We start from the raw sequence: 13,434 nt of genomic DNA, 5'->3' as shown, positions 1-13,434 counted from the left end.
TTAACATTAAATTAGTTAATTTTAAGTTTTTGTCTCACTCGGGTACTCTTAAAGAAGACTCTTTGAAATTAAAGGCTAAGAAGCATGAACGAGTAGATGCAGGGACATTCTGATAATTTTGCTTCACTTAGCTTGTGCAAGCAAAATGATTTATATACCCCTACTAAACCCTCAATATGTTGTCCTAAATATTATTATTTTTCTCTTTAGGATCCTTTAAATGGAGGAAGCAAGATAGTATCCACCTCATTTGGCTATGACCAAGTTGTCCAGGAGCAAATAAGTTCAAACTCATTTATATTTATTAGACATGCATCGTCCGAGTTTGATAAACCGTAACAAGAAGTGCTAAGATAGTTTTTATGTATTAAATAACTCCCCCAGAAAAATAACAGTTCTACCCTGACTTGTTTAGGTTAAGGAAATAAAAACTTTATTTTTTTTCATAGAAAAAGTATACTTTTTTTTTTGTTCCTAAGTCTCAAGCAATGTTTAAAAATCCGGCGATTTCCAATCTGGGTTGTCAATCCAGATGCGGAATCATTCAGGACCGAACCAATTTCCAAATGGTATAAATCCCAACTCGATTCCCCACGTAAAACCTCTGTTTCCCTTCTACATACTTAATAGAATTGTATATAATGAGACTATTTACCTTTTAATACAAGAATGTCACTATTACTTATAACCATATGATAGATTGGATGTGTCACAAAGTTCAAAAAAATTTATTTTGAAATTTGAGCTTGGTTAATGGAATAATTGTAGCCATCTAATTTCATATGCAATGATTAAGATTAACTGTGACCACCTATTACTAAAGGTAAATGGTATGGTTGTATACTTTTTAATACTTAATAGTATTAGCATGTATTTATGCTAAGGTCCTGGTTTCTATGCGGCCAAGCCCGCCTATGTAGAAATGCGAGCCTCTTAATAAATCTATATTTGAGATAGATTTTAAGATTTAATTTTTTAAAAAATATAATCTCTAACATGGAGATCATGAATATGAAAACGATACATAAAATTTAAAAACTAAAAATAATAATCTTAGTAAGAAAATATTTGGACCGTTAGTTTCCATTGTTTTTAAATGGAACACCTACTTGCATGCATTTCTAAGATGGATGCTTTACAGTTTTTAGACTGCAGATGTGGAAATGCAGCATGAAACAATTTTCCTTGTACTAATGTACACTTGGGCAGATTGGGTCGGGTCGATCCCAACCTAATATTATCTAAGTTGGACCTAGACCCAGATTTGATCCATCGGGTTCAAAATCTAGGTCCAACCAAGTCATGCCGCTCCGTCGGGCCTACTGATTAACGCGACCCAATTTCCACCCCTACCAATGCATCGACTCGCTATTCAACCAATCGGAACGACTGGATTCACCATGCATATTACTATTTAGCACATTGTTGGAGAAACATAGCAATCTAATCGCCTACCGCCCGGTTAGATGGGAACTAGCCACGGTCGATTCCGGTTTTGGCCGGTTTTGGTGATCGACCGGTATTTAATTTTTTTTTTAAAAAATGTATATAAATTCTTAAAAATAAGGAATTTGGTTCGTAATGTATTTTTTAATATTATTTACATTATGGTAAAGATTAAATTTTTTTGATCACTAATACTCACTTCTATATTTTCCGAAATTTTTCAGAAAAATTTAAAATTACTCCAAGGCACAAATCGATTAGTTAAAATCCATTTTTTCATTAATTTTTAACATTTGAATATGTTATGTTTTAATCATTCTTGCTATATTTTTTACATTTTAATATATTTTTTTATTTTTTATTTTTTTTAATACTCTTTTAACTGTTAGCGACTTTCCTGATTGGAACACATCGAATCCGCGGGTTTACGGATTATGCCGGTTAAACCGCTTCCAGCCCATATCCCGTTAACCGTTATCATTTGATTTTGCAAACACTGTTTCGTATCAAACCAATACGTCGGGAGCTTGAATCGTTTCAGTGAAGTACTGCCCGAGTGAAACGGGGAAATAAACGCGTGAAAGAGGAAGTACGATACTGAAAATTCAAGACAGAGATAGAGAGAAGAGAAGCACGATACTGAAAATTCAAGAGAGAGAGAGAGAGAGAGAGGGAGAGGGAGAGGGAGAGGGAGAGGGTGGGGGAGGAGAGAGAGTCGAGTTTTTGTTAACAGAGAGGGGAGTGATTGGAGTTGAGGAATGGAGGGAGGGGGCAAATTTGTGGTGACATTCGATGTGGATGGGACGCTTATACAGAGCTCAGGCCCTGCATCGAACAAACTCCATCGCCGTGCCTTCTCTCATGCCTTCCTCCAAGTTTGTGGCGTTGATGGAACCATTGACGCCATCCAGGTCTCTCTCTCTCTCTCATTCCCCGCTCTTTATATCTCTCTAACTCTCTACATTCCTCTTTCTCTCTCCCTTTATTTCATCTTAACCTCTCTATTTTCTCTCATCTGTGTATTCTGATTGATTGCATTGGAGAAATTGCCTTGCGTTGGGTATTGGTTTTACCCTACCAGGAAATTAACGGGGTCATGTCATTTGTTTTCTAAATATGGATGGTGATAATTTGCAGAGAAACCATGGTTAGCTAAGTAAACACAATCATGATTCTTCAGTTGCTCTGAATTTTTAGAGATGTTAAAGCTTTGGATCACTATGGAACTGTATCTATGTTTTTTCATTTAGTCTTTCCACCTTTCCTTACTAGTTGGTGATATGTTCAATTCCTTGTATTTTTTTGCATGAATCCTCTTCCTCCTTGTGATTTAAATTTCATTGCAAGGATTGCAAAGAAGCAGTTTTGAATTGGAAAGCTCAATAGTTCAACCCTAGAGTAAAATTGGGGTGCCCCGTTTTCTCATATTGATCATTTGTAAGAATATGGGCCCACTTTTCTCACGCTAGCTATGTTAGGGTAGTATCCCTCTGCCTCTGATCTCTAATGAAATTAGATGAGGCAAGTTTTAAGCATTGATGCATGTCTATGTTTCACATCCATTGAGTTTACCACCCTAACTAGACCAACAGATTGCGACATTGCAAATTTTGTTTACTGCTTCAATTGAAAGTGTAGTTCCAACCATGATGGTGGTTTCCTTCTTAGATATCTTGGAATTAATGTCCACCAATTTTCTCCATGACACCTTCACAACACCTCTAAAATATCTAGCTCACCATTTAAAATGTAATTTACCTCTCTCTCTCTCTCTCTCTCTCTCTCAGATGCAGTTTCAACGTCAACATTGAAGTAGTATCAAGCGAGATCAATTTGGGTTGGTCCATGAATACACAATTATTATACCAAGAGATATGTAGATAGATGAGTCGAGGATGATTTTGATATTGTATGAAGAGATAAACTAAAGAGTTGTTGTAGAAAGAATCAGATTCGGACGCTGGAGACCTCATTCCTTTTTCATCTCCTCTATGACTTTTATTTATTTTTAGGAGCGTCCTTACGTTGTGTAATTATATCTTTGTGCACATATTTGGCTTCATCTTTGATGATGAAACACTCGCAACTGTTTCCCTATAAAATGTACAGTAATATATAGGGGCTTATGAGCATTTCATGCAGTACTTAAACGCTTGGGCTATGTTAAGGAACTTGAATGTTATTTACTTTTTTCCTTGTGCCATGTTTTCATCAAGTAGAACTGCATCCTAGAATCATGAAGCTAATTGAAACATTTGTTTTACTTTTTGCAGCATCATGGACAAACAGATCCTTCTGTGATAGTTAACACTCTCATGCACTATGGCGTTTCTTCTGAAGTTGGTAGCTTCAACATTTGGAATTTTTGCATATATCATATGTTTTTTGAATTTGTTGCCAAATCACAGGAAGAATTGTAGCGAGATGGCCTTCCTTGTGATAGATCATACATTTTTTACATATATCATTATGGCTGTCTTGCTTTCAGCTTGAAATGCATCTTTGGGTACCCTATTATTTTCATCTTCTGTTTTTGGATAGTTATTCTTTTCATCTTCATTTTAATTGAAATCTAGCATTTCCAAACAGAGACTTTGATTTATACTTCATCCATGCAATATTGACAGTTTCTCGGGGAGATGCTCGTGCATTGCAGACGCTTCGTGCTACTATGAATTTACTAAACCATTTTTGTTAGTCCCTGTGTCTGTGGCAATCAACGTTTTGTTAAATTGATAAAAATACAATGGACTTTTCTTTGATGAAGAATTATGTCATTGAATTAAAATAATATTATGAAGTTTTGGTGTGGCAAGCCGGTCAAGGTGGCAATTGATACTCAGCTATATCCTATCCCTGTTTGAAAGTTAGTTATAGCAGATCACATGCTCTCAGCAATTCCTTAGCTTCCACAGGAATATGGAGTGGTCTTCGATCCATCAAATTACGTTTAAAGAGTTGCTTATGATATCACTCTCGTCTAGATGGGCAAGAAGTGACGTATCTTTTAATGACACTGTTTTGCTGAAATAGGAAAAGCAGCTATTATTATCCCACTTTGAGCTGTAATAGCTGCATATTGAGTTCTTCAAGAAACAAGCTTTGAATGGTGGTGATTGGGATAACAGTGATCTTATCTTGCCTTATATGCATGTAAACCTGATTGAATAATTAGCTATACCATATTCAACTGTTCAGGATATTTTTTGGAAATTATCTGGACTATGTAATGCGTTTTTTTCAAGTTTTGTTAAGTTTCTACACATTTCGGGACAAATATTTGTGAGCCGTAAAGTCTTTGTAAGTTTCTTGCTGATTTCATATTTTGGGTTGTTTTCACATTCTTGTAGGTTGCCAATGAAAAGTTGCCTGAAATAAAGCTGAGCATGATTGAATTCACTAAAGAACATGCCAATGAAATTGGGGAAGGATTGCTGGTTCTTCCTGGAGTAGCTTCATTGCTACAGGCTTTGTCATCAAAGGATAATGTGCTCATTGGCTTGGTATGTTTTATGTTCATGTTGTTACTATGTCACTTTTTCATTTTTTTTTGTTGATCTGTTTCTCTGTCACTTTTTGGCAATTTTCCATTCGTTAACAAATGCTGGTTTTTTGTATTACAAGAGTAGTTCTGGTAGCCATTCAGTGTCTTCAGTTGGTATGAAATTATGACGTGGACATGTTAAGAGCCAGTTTGGAACCCACTTGCATTTGCGGCAGTAAGTGATGGGTGCACATGCAAAAGGCGTTCTTTTACGATTGGACTAAAAACAGGAATTTTTTTTTCATCCCAATCACAAAAGTTAGGCCTTTTGCATGTCTGCCAATAGGTGTTTGTCTTTCTGTATGACGTAGGACCAAGAGAGCTTGGAACCTACACAAGTGTAATACACCTAGTAGGACTTAGAAAGAAGGACTAGGGTTCAGGTATTTGGATTAAATATAGACTGCAGGGTTAGGGTTTTGGTTAGATTTTTGGTTTAAGGTTTGACTGATGGGAATAATTTCAATTTCTAGGATGGAATAAGGGCTTTTAATAAACACAAGGGGATGATTTGGAGCTAGAAAAAGGTAAGGAAGGAGTTAGGGTAAAAATAGGGATTCAATGGAGGTGAGTCTTGATGGAAAATTGCACATTCAGCAAGAGCAATGACTGGGTTTGTAGAAAACAAGGCGAGATCAGGGTAAATTAGGTTTGGTGGCCTTAGGGGTGATGGTTTCAGAAGGTGGTGGGCTATGTTACGAGTGCTTGGGAAGGGTCTATTTGATGGGTTAGAAATAGGATGACTAATTTGCTTGAGGGAATCTTGGATGGGGAAGTGCCACAAATGTAGGAACGAAAAAGTAGGGGTCCAAACTCATGTACGGAGAACCTCCAATCCACAAGCTAAGGTTTTGGGGAATTGCTTCACCAGAAGATGAAGAGGGGCTCTAATCTTTGGGGGGACTTTCCCTAACTTAGGCTAGAGTTGTAAATTCAATCTCTCTACCAAAAAGAGTTGAGGAATGTCTCATCTAAATGTGACCTACATATGTTTTTATATGGGTTTGAATCCGTCTTTGTTTTACTGGGCTGAGGAGTCAAGCTATGTCTACTTTCCTAAACTTCCCCAATCATATAGTTTCTTTGAAAATTAGGTAACTAGTTCCTTTGTAGTTTTAGGAAGCTAGGCTCTTACAAAACAAGAGAAGAATCTTTCTGGACTCTCAAACAGAATAGGAAACTATCTTTAATCATATAATTGGAAATAATAACATCTTGCTAAGAATTAAAAGGACACGCTTATTTAGTGGGAAAGTTGTTTGATCTAAAGCGCTTTCCCCTCACCATAGGGAAGTGCTTTCCCGCCTCAAAAGGTGGAGTGCCGCTTTCTCTTGAAAGCAGCAGAAGCTAGGAAAGTGCTTTCCCATATGTTACAAGTATGCTTTCATATAGGAAACAAACATGTGAAAGTGACAGTCTCTGGAAAAGAGTTTTCTCAAAAAATTTCTCTCCCAAAAAACAAATGTTCCCAAAAGGAGTGTAACTTTTCTAACTGTATTAAAGCCAAAATATATTTTTTTGGGTAATTCAGTGGTAGGAATCAAACTTGAGATGTAGCGTTGCTACCCTCAACGGCCGACCACTCAAGCCCAAGCCACTTCTAATTAAAACCTAAATGTAATTAATGCTAAAATTCAGAACTAAATTTCGCAGCAGGCTTTTCGACCATGATTTGGAGCATTATGAAAAGCTCTTAGAGATAAGGGTTATAGATCCTGACCATATATTTAATTTAAATTTGGATCAATCCAATTGAGCATCCTCGTGAAAAGTTGCATCCTTTGAAAGCTGTCTGCACCACTTCATTGCTTCCAAAGGGATTATGGGTTGAGCTTTGGCCGTACCATGTCTATCTCTATCGACGCCCAAAACACACCTAAGTTTGGTCGAGTTCAAGTTGGATTCAAGAGAATTGGATATTTGCTTTTTTTATTTAGAGGATCTTGAAAACGATGAAAAAAATATGGGTTCATCAAATTTTGTAGAGATCACTAGATAGTATTTGACAACTGGATACAGTGAGCTTCATGTACTGATACTTGTCAATGTAGTTTATTTTTTTGGTTTAGAGAGTAACAAGCTAAAGCTCTGTATGAATGTGTTGTACGTACATGAATATGGAAGGTACTAACATAGCAAGGAGTGGTCACACTTCTTTATGCTCAAGTTATAATTCTTTATATTGTTCTTGCATAGTTAGCAGAAGCCAGGTTATTGTTGGGCTATGGAATGTTGTGCGAAGCCCCAGCAGTGGTGTTTTAGTCATTATTGTGTTCTAATTTTCCTTATATATTTGTCCATTATAATAGTGTAGCTTACAGTTGCACATACATCAGCAAAGTCTTATTTCTCGTTTTTCATGTATTTTGTTCGAGAGACCTTCTTTTCTCTTTCCATTGGTGAGTAGTACATTAGATAATTTCGGGGGAGCATAGTTTGTCCCACATGCTAGACAGCCTTAGATGGGTTAAAAGTTCCCTACTAGCCAAATGGGTCTCTGAAGATTTTCCTCCCAGCCTGATGGATATGCAGGTTCTCTTATGATGGAATAAACCTCTGCTAAAATTTTCGGAAAGGTGGATGCATCCTAGAGGATTTTGAATTCTAGAAGGGTTTTTGGAGGCACCTATGTTCACTCTCCAATGTTAGGAATAGGATCTTTATAAGAGAGGGGGTTCCTAGTTACAAGATCTATCATTCTACCTCTGCTCCTGACTAGTAATCAGAAACACTATGGCAGATGTCTGGCAAACATGGTACATGACTAGTTGAAGGTAATGCAACCTTTAGAAAGAAGGTATGGAGCCAGCCCACACCAATTACAACTATTGAAAACTAAATTTTGGAGGTCGTTAAAAACATATAAGGGCTTCTGGGTCCTTGGAAATTCTGAGGTTGAACTAATCTGGTGTAATTATGTGCCCTTGGGATCCAGAAACTCTGGTTGGGCTGATGTTGAGACTTTTTCATGGACCAGAAAACACTTATAGACTTTCAATCACTTTTTGAAGATTAAAGGAGACTAACATCATCTGAAAGCTCTAGAATGCTTGGGTTGCTCCTTAGAAAATGTACATGTTACATTTTTGCAAATATTTTTTTATACTATTTGTTTTATTGTAAATTTGTACCATCTAAAAAGGTAGCCAACTTGGTGGTAGATAGCCTTTGGTAATTTGTGGGTTTATTGGGAGGGGTTAGGGTTTTTTTTTTTTTTTCTTTCACACATTTTCTTCTTTGTGTTCTTGCTTGATAAATTTTTTTCACTGGGAATTCCTGCTGGTTGTAGATGTGCTTTTTGTTAATAGAAAAAGTATGGATGTCTTACCCATCAAAAAATACGGAAGTTAGGAATTAGGACTGGTCAAAATAGGGAGTAATTATTATTCGGCATTTGATCATTTTGCTATTGACGTATAGGCAACATCAAGTCTGCAGAGCTGGACAAGTGCGAATCTGTATCTGAATTTATTTTATTTTTTGTTTCTTTATGTTTCCCCTTCAATAAGTGCAAGAATGGCCAAGGAACAGTTTCTTTTGGTTTCTGATGTGTTCCCAGGTTACAGGTAACTTGGAAGAAATAGCATGGCTGAAGATGGAAGGGCTAGGAATCAGGAAATATTTTACGGTCCCCAATTTTGGAGGGTGAGCTAAATTGAGCTGGTTATATTATGAGTTATATCGATCTTGCTCTTCTAGTATATTGCTATAGTCTTAAATTATATTCTCTTAGTGGGTCATATTATGAGTTCATGTTGTTCCATTGTTTGATTTGTTCTCTCTCTCACACACACACACACTCTGTGTGTGTTTGCGCCCCCAACAATTTTGAACCTCATACCAGATTTGGAAGTGATCATTTTGATCGAGGGCAGCTTGTAAAAATCGCTGCAGACCGAGCTGAGAAGATGTTCCCTGGGGAAATTGGCGTACGCGTGCATGTCGGGGACACTGTATGTTTTTGCTTAACCAGTCAATGACTAGAGAATGCAAACTTTTCTTTGATTACATTATCTCTTATTTTTGAATCGTTCCTCTTTACTATGGCAGCCAAATGATGTTAAGGCAGCTGAGTTTGGAGGAGCTTTGCCTATTGGTGTGGGCACCGGCATCTTCACCAGGGAGGAGCTGGAACAGGCGAGCACTAGCGGCAAGGCTGCCATTCTGGATGATCTTGCTGATATTAGTGCTTTCATGAAATTACTGGGCTTTTGAAGCTAGAAATATCTCACTGGTAGCACTGTCAGCACAGATCATTCTACTATAAGTTAAATCTCTTAGATTCTTTTTTAAGAATATTGGTGGTTGAGATCTTCTCAATCATTTGGTATTGAAAGCTAGATTTATTTTTTCTCAATATTTATTTTGAGAAATTATCTTATCAATATAACCATCTACATGGGATTGTTTGGCATTGAGAGAGAGAGAGAGAGAGAGCGAGAGAGAGAAAGAGAGAGAGCATGTTCTTCTGATGCGAATACTGTAGGAAAATAGAACAGCTGGTCATAACCATTAAGCCAGGAGGCTAAACCCCATATTAATATAAAGAGTATGCTTAGACATGAAATCCCTATAAAACTGATATCTACCTTATACTGCTGTATAATTAAAGATCCCTTCTCACTATGTATCCTCAAACAAGGATCTCTATTTTCAGACTAGTTTATTCTATGGCTAAGGCTACATGAAGCCTATAAAGACTTCAATTCACACAACCCTTGCTACTAAACAACTCGGGAAAAGGTGGCCTAGAGTAGCCATGGTTCAAAATGAGGTCGGCCACCACCCTATACAGCGCATCAGTCATATGAACCCCATCCCAGTTCACATATTTCTCAGGGTTTGGACATGCACTGGCCCTTTGCCAAGTCACAGGGCTCACATTGTCAGTCCAACAAGTGGCGATTAGATCGAAATTGTACGGCCCGCCTACACCACAACAGGCCTTGAAGGGCTCCGTGAACCCATAAGCTTGGGGGTTTTGCATGATGGTGCGGTGGGCGCCAGAGAAGTCTGCATAGATAATAACAGTGTTGGGGTAATGCTGCCTAAGCTCCTCGAGTTTGGTTTGCAGAAGTGAGTTGTGCAGTTGGCTCTGCCTGTCTGCAAAGGCGGAGCACCCGATGTCATCCTTGGTGGAGCTCATTAGGACCATGGAGAGAGGTAGGCAGCCTATTGATGGAAGCCCCTGTACAACCAAGTACTTGGCACCCTTCTTGATTAACCCCTGATCGATTTGAAAGAAAAAAGAAAAAAATTGAATTATTAGTGTCATGATAGTGCTATCTGATTCCTTAGGAGACAAAATTTCATGAAAAATTTGATAACGAATAAAAAATATTCAAATGATATACATTGAATCAATCATAAGATTAGAACCATGTACTACGAAAATAATACTTGTTGCTTTTGATATTAGGTTCCTTGAAAGAAAATAATACTAACAAGGAACTTGTTAAATATTTGTTAAGAAAATATGCATAAATTAGACCAAAAGTTTTTTGGATTGATTGCATGCTTCTTTCTATTTTTGATGGCAAATGGAGGTTGCTTTGCATCAATTGCTTACCCCCTTGGACTAATAAATTGTTCATAAAATGAAATGAATAAAGTAGTTATCAGTTAAAACTGTGAAAAACTTGATCTATAAGAGATGTTAAAAAATCCATGAAGCCTAATAATCAAGGAAAGGATGCCACGTTCTAAGTAGCCTACTGTAGTATGCTTTTAGTGGGCACCACCATCCAACATCAATCGGACGAAAGATGCAGAAATTAAAGTTTCTTGAGGTTTCGTAGTGTCTTTCAATCATGTTTACAGAGAGAAAATGCAGTAGCGGATAGCGTAGCCAAAGAAGGGGTTCCTAACAACAATCTTTACAAAAATTTTGTGACGTCTTTGTAGAAAGTTTTGTATAGCTCAATACATTTGTACATTAATTTGTTGGCTGATGAAAGTTATGTGTTGCCATTCAAAAAAAAAAAAAAAACAGAAAATGCTTAGCCAAGCTCGGTTTTCACACTAGCCGTTAGATGGCTTGGCCTTCAATAAATGGGCTTGGAGTATTTTTGAAAAAATTTAAAAACATTTCAAAGTAGGACTTTAATGATTTGGCCCACATTTGTCCCAATGCCCCTTTGTTTGAACAAAAAATCAACATGAATTAATAAAGCACAGTGCCTTATCCTATAAAAATGAGCATGGAAGTAAATAGTGTAAGACAAGTAGGACCATGGACCACATTAGAAGCTCTTGGAAGTAAATAGTGTAAGACAAGTAGGACCATGGACCACATTAGAAGCTCTTTGTGGAGTAAATTGCATGAAACAACTTATTCGAGGCCACATGAATTTGGGAGCTCAGATATTGGTAAGTTAGGCTTAACTAAATTTCAATAGAGTAAAATTATTTAAAGAAGTCATGCAATCTACTGATATTAAGGACTTGGTCTCACTGAGGGTATGACTTTTAATAGAGCATAATGACAGATCAAGATTTATGTAGCCAACTTCAATTAATAGGAAAAAAGCTTTGACGATAATAATTAAATCTACAGATAAAATTTTATCAATATATAAATCTCATAAGAATGATGAAACATAGTGTGGAATGTGGGCAATGTACAGGTTGTCAAGGTTAGAGAGCGAGAAGACCAGAAGAAGGGAAGCATCCTGTGGACTATGAGAAAACCATAGACCATGAGGTCATCTCCATCCAACCGTTGAGGATGGCGATGTAGAGAGAATGGAGCCCACTAAAACATGCCACGACTCTCCATCACCATCCATCCATATGCCAAATCTGCCAATACTCGATAATCCAATTGATTATGCTAAGGGTGTGGTTTGGTCGCAGCCTTAAACAATCCAATTAACGTGTAACTCCAAATTTTATTATAACATGTAATTTTTGTGTAAATTTTTTTTAGGATTATCTAAAAATCTATTTTTATATCGAATTATAAGATTTTAAACTCCAAAAATGACTAAAATCAAGTAAATCTATAAACATATGATAATCTTGAAAATGGACGGTCCATAATATATTACAAGATGCATTATTTCTAGGATTCAAAATCTTCATATACATACATCTCGATGTTGAGATGATCAATTAGAAGGTATTTTAACACTAAAACAACATTTTTCGATGGATTGTTTAGTTGCAACCTTATATAAACTTTTTCCTCATGCTAATACTAACACTTTTGAGTAGTGAACATTATTGACCATAGCAGTTACCTCTACAAGCCTTGCCACGTTGAGGATGGCGAGCTCCCTCACAGTGCCGGGCAAGACCGATGTTCCAGCGGTGTATGCATAATCGTTGGCGCCGATCTCTCCGACCCAAAACAGAATGCTGTCATCAATGCACCCATCTTTTGCATGAGCGCCTCTACACTGTGCCTGCAGGAATTGGGAGAACCAGTTCCACTGGTTTTGCAGTGACTGAGGACTGAGAAAACTTATACTAAGATTCCTACTCGAGTAAAAGTCGCTATCGAGTGCAGTGGATCCTGCAACTGCAAAATTGACGCCATTTTTGAAATCTGCAGAGTTGTTGAGGTAAGCAGGTACGAAAGGGAGCCCAAGAGACTGTGCAACGAAGTCGAGCATCAGGCGGCCATCAGAGTAGCGGTTTGCAGGGCGCTGGAAGAAAGTTTCGCCATATGGGCGCCTCGGGGGGATGGCATTGCCGGTGTCGGTGTAGGAATCGCCAAAGGCGTAGATTTTGGAGAAGCACTGAGGGAAGGAGGGAAGGGAGGTGGAGAGGGGGAGGGTGGTGGTGATGAGGAGAGTGAGTAGAAGTAGCCGGTCCATTATCTTCCTCTGGTGCTGGAAGCAACTCTGATGGTGGATAATGTGTTCTATGATGAAATGGAGAGGGTGGTCATATACAGGGGGAGGTGGGGGGTTGGGGGGTCATTAGTGGTTGGGGTTGCTTTGTATATTTATTGTGGGAGAGAGAGATGTGCTTCCATACATGGAAACAACGTATGTGTGTGAGGGGGCCTGGGGAAGGGGGACGTAGGGTGCCCAAGGACCCGGACCCAACCCAGTATTGGGTCCAAAACTTGGACCCTGCAGGTCCGGGTCCAAATATTGAACCCGAATACTATTTGGGTCTCGGTCCCAGTCTATGTGGACCCGGTCCCAGTTTATGTGGACCCAACCCTATAATTTAAATGAAATTTTATATATAATATTTAAATAACTACAATTATATATTTTAGTTATAATATTTAAATAAAGAAAAAGTTTATATAAGGATACAACCTTATAATGTAGAATGACAGATGCACATCAAAAATCCATCGAAAAAGATAGTTTTAATGTTAAAAATAATTGATCATCTCGATGCATGACCATGAAAAATAAAAAGATTTTAAGTCTAAAAAATAGTACATTTTACAACATATTATCTACACCGTCCACTTTCAAGAT

At 37.6% G+C, this 13,434-nt stretch overlaps 2 protein-coding genes across 3 annotated transcripts; one reads left to right on the top strand and one right to left on the bottom strand.

Moving 5' to 3' along the window:
• Positions 1-1,854: 1,854 nt before the first annotated feature.
• Positions 1,855-9,404, top strand: LOC18441844 (uncharacterized). Of its 2 annotated transcripts, none has more exons than XR_016057132.1 (6): positions 1,855-2,357; positions 3,720-3,785; positions 4,797-4,949; positions 8,557-8,635; positions 8,835-8,943; positions 9,041-9,404. XR_016057132.1 is itself a non-coding variant. In XM_006852071.4 (6 exons), exons 1-6 carry the CDS (start codon positions 2,205-2,207, stop codon positions 9,203-9,205), a joined length of 732 nt encoding a protein of 243 aa, XP_006852133.3. In that variant the 5' UTR covers positions 1,855-2,204; the 3' UTR covers positions 9,206-9,404. The 2 variants fall into 2 exon arrangements, 1 of the variants encoding a protein (XP_006852133.3); XM_006852071.4 differs by having other exon boundaries at positions 8,550-8,635.
• A 67-nt stretch (positions 9,405-9,471) lies between these two features.
• Positions 9,472-12,851, bottom strand: LOC18441845 (GDSL-like Lipase/Acylhydrolase superfamily protein). The gene is made up of 2 exons (XM_006852072.4): positions 12,232-12,851; positions 9,472-10,217 (listed from the first exon to the last, which is right to left on the bottom strand). The coding sequence occupies exons 1-2, from the start codon at positions 12,808-12,810 to the stop codon at positions 9,693-9,695; spliced, it is 1,104 nt and encodes a 367-aa protein (XP_006852134.1). The 5' UTR covers positions 12,811-12,851; the 3' UTR covers positions 9,472-9,692.
• Positions 12,852-13,434: the final 583 nt, after the last annotated feature.

The sequence above is a fragment of the Amborella trichopoda genome, chromosome 6 (genome assembly GCF_054954075.1).
Source record: "Amborella trichopoda isolate Santa Cruz 75 chromosome 6, AtrichopodaSantaCruz75HAP2 v2.0, whole genome shotgun sequence".
Classification (NCBI taxonomy): domain Eukaryota; kingdom Viridiplantae; phylum Streptophyta; class Magnoliopsida; order Amborellales; family Amborellaceae; genus Amborella; species Amborella trichopoda.
The sequence above is the reverse complement of the archived record's forward strand: the minus strand, read 5'-3'. Positions and strand labels throughout refer to the sequence as shown.

Bases quoted from the DNA above. Each gene is read 5' to 3' on its own strand.
- LOC18441845 (XM_006852072.4), bottom strand. From the start codon at position 12,810: ATGGACCGGCTACTTCTACTCACTCTCCTCATCACCACCACCCTCCCC. The intron at 10,218-12,231 runs GTAACTGCTATG...CAAATCGATCAG, and splicing joins ACGTGGCAAGGCTTGTAGAG to GGGTTAATCAAGAAGGGTGC.
- LOC18441844 (XM_006852071.4), top strand. From the start codon at position 2,205: ATGGAGGGAGGGGGCAAATTTGTGGTGACATTCGATGTGGATGGGACG. The intron at 8,636-8,834 runs GTGAGCTAAATT...ACCTCATACCAG, and splicing joins ACGGTCCCCAATTTTGGAGG to ATTTGGAAGTGATCATTTTG. The intron at 8,944-9,040 runs GTATGTTTTTGC...TTACTATGGCAG, and splicing joins GCGTGCATGTCGGGGACACT to CCAAATGATGTTAAGGCAGC.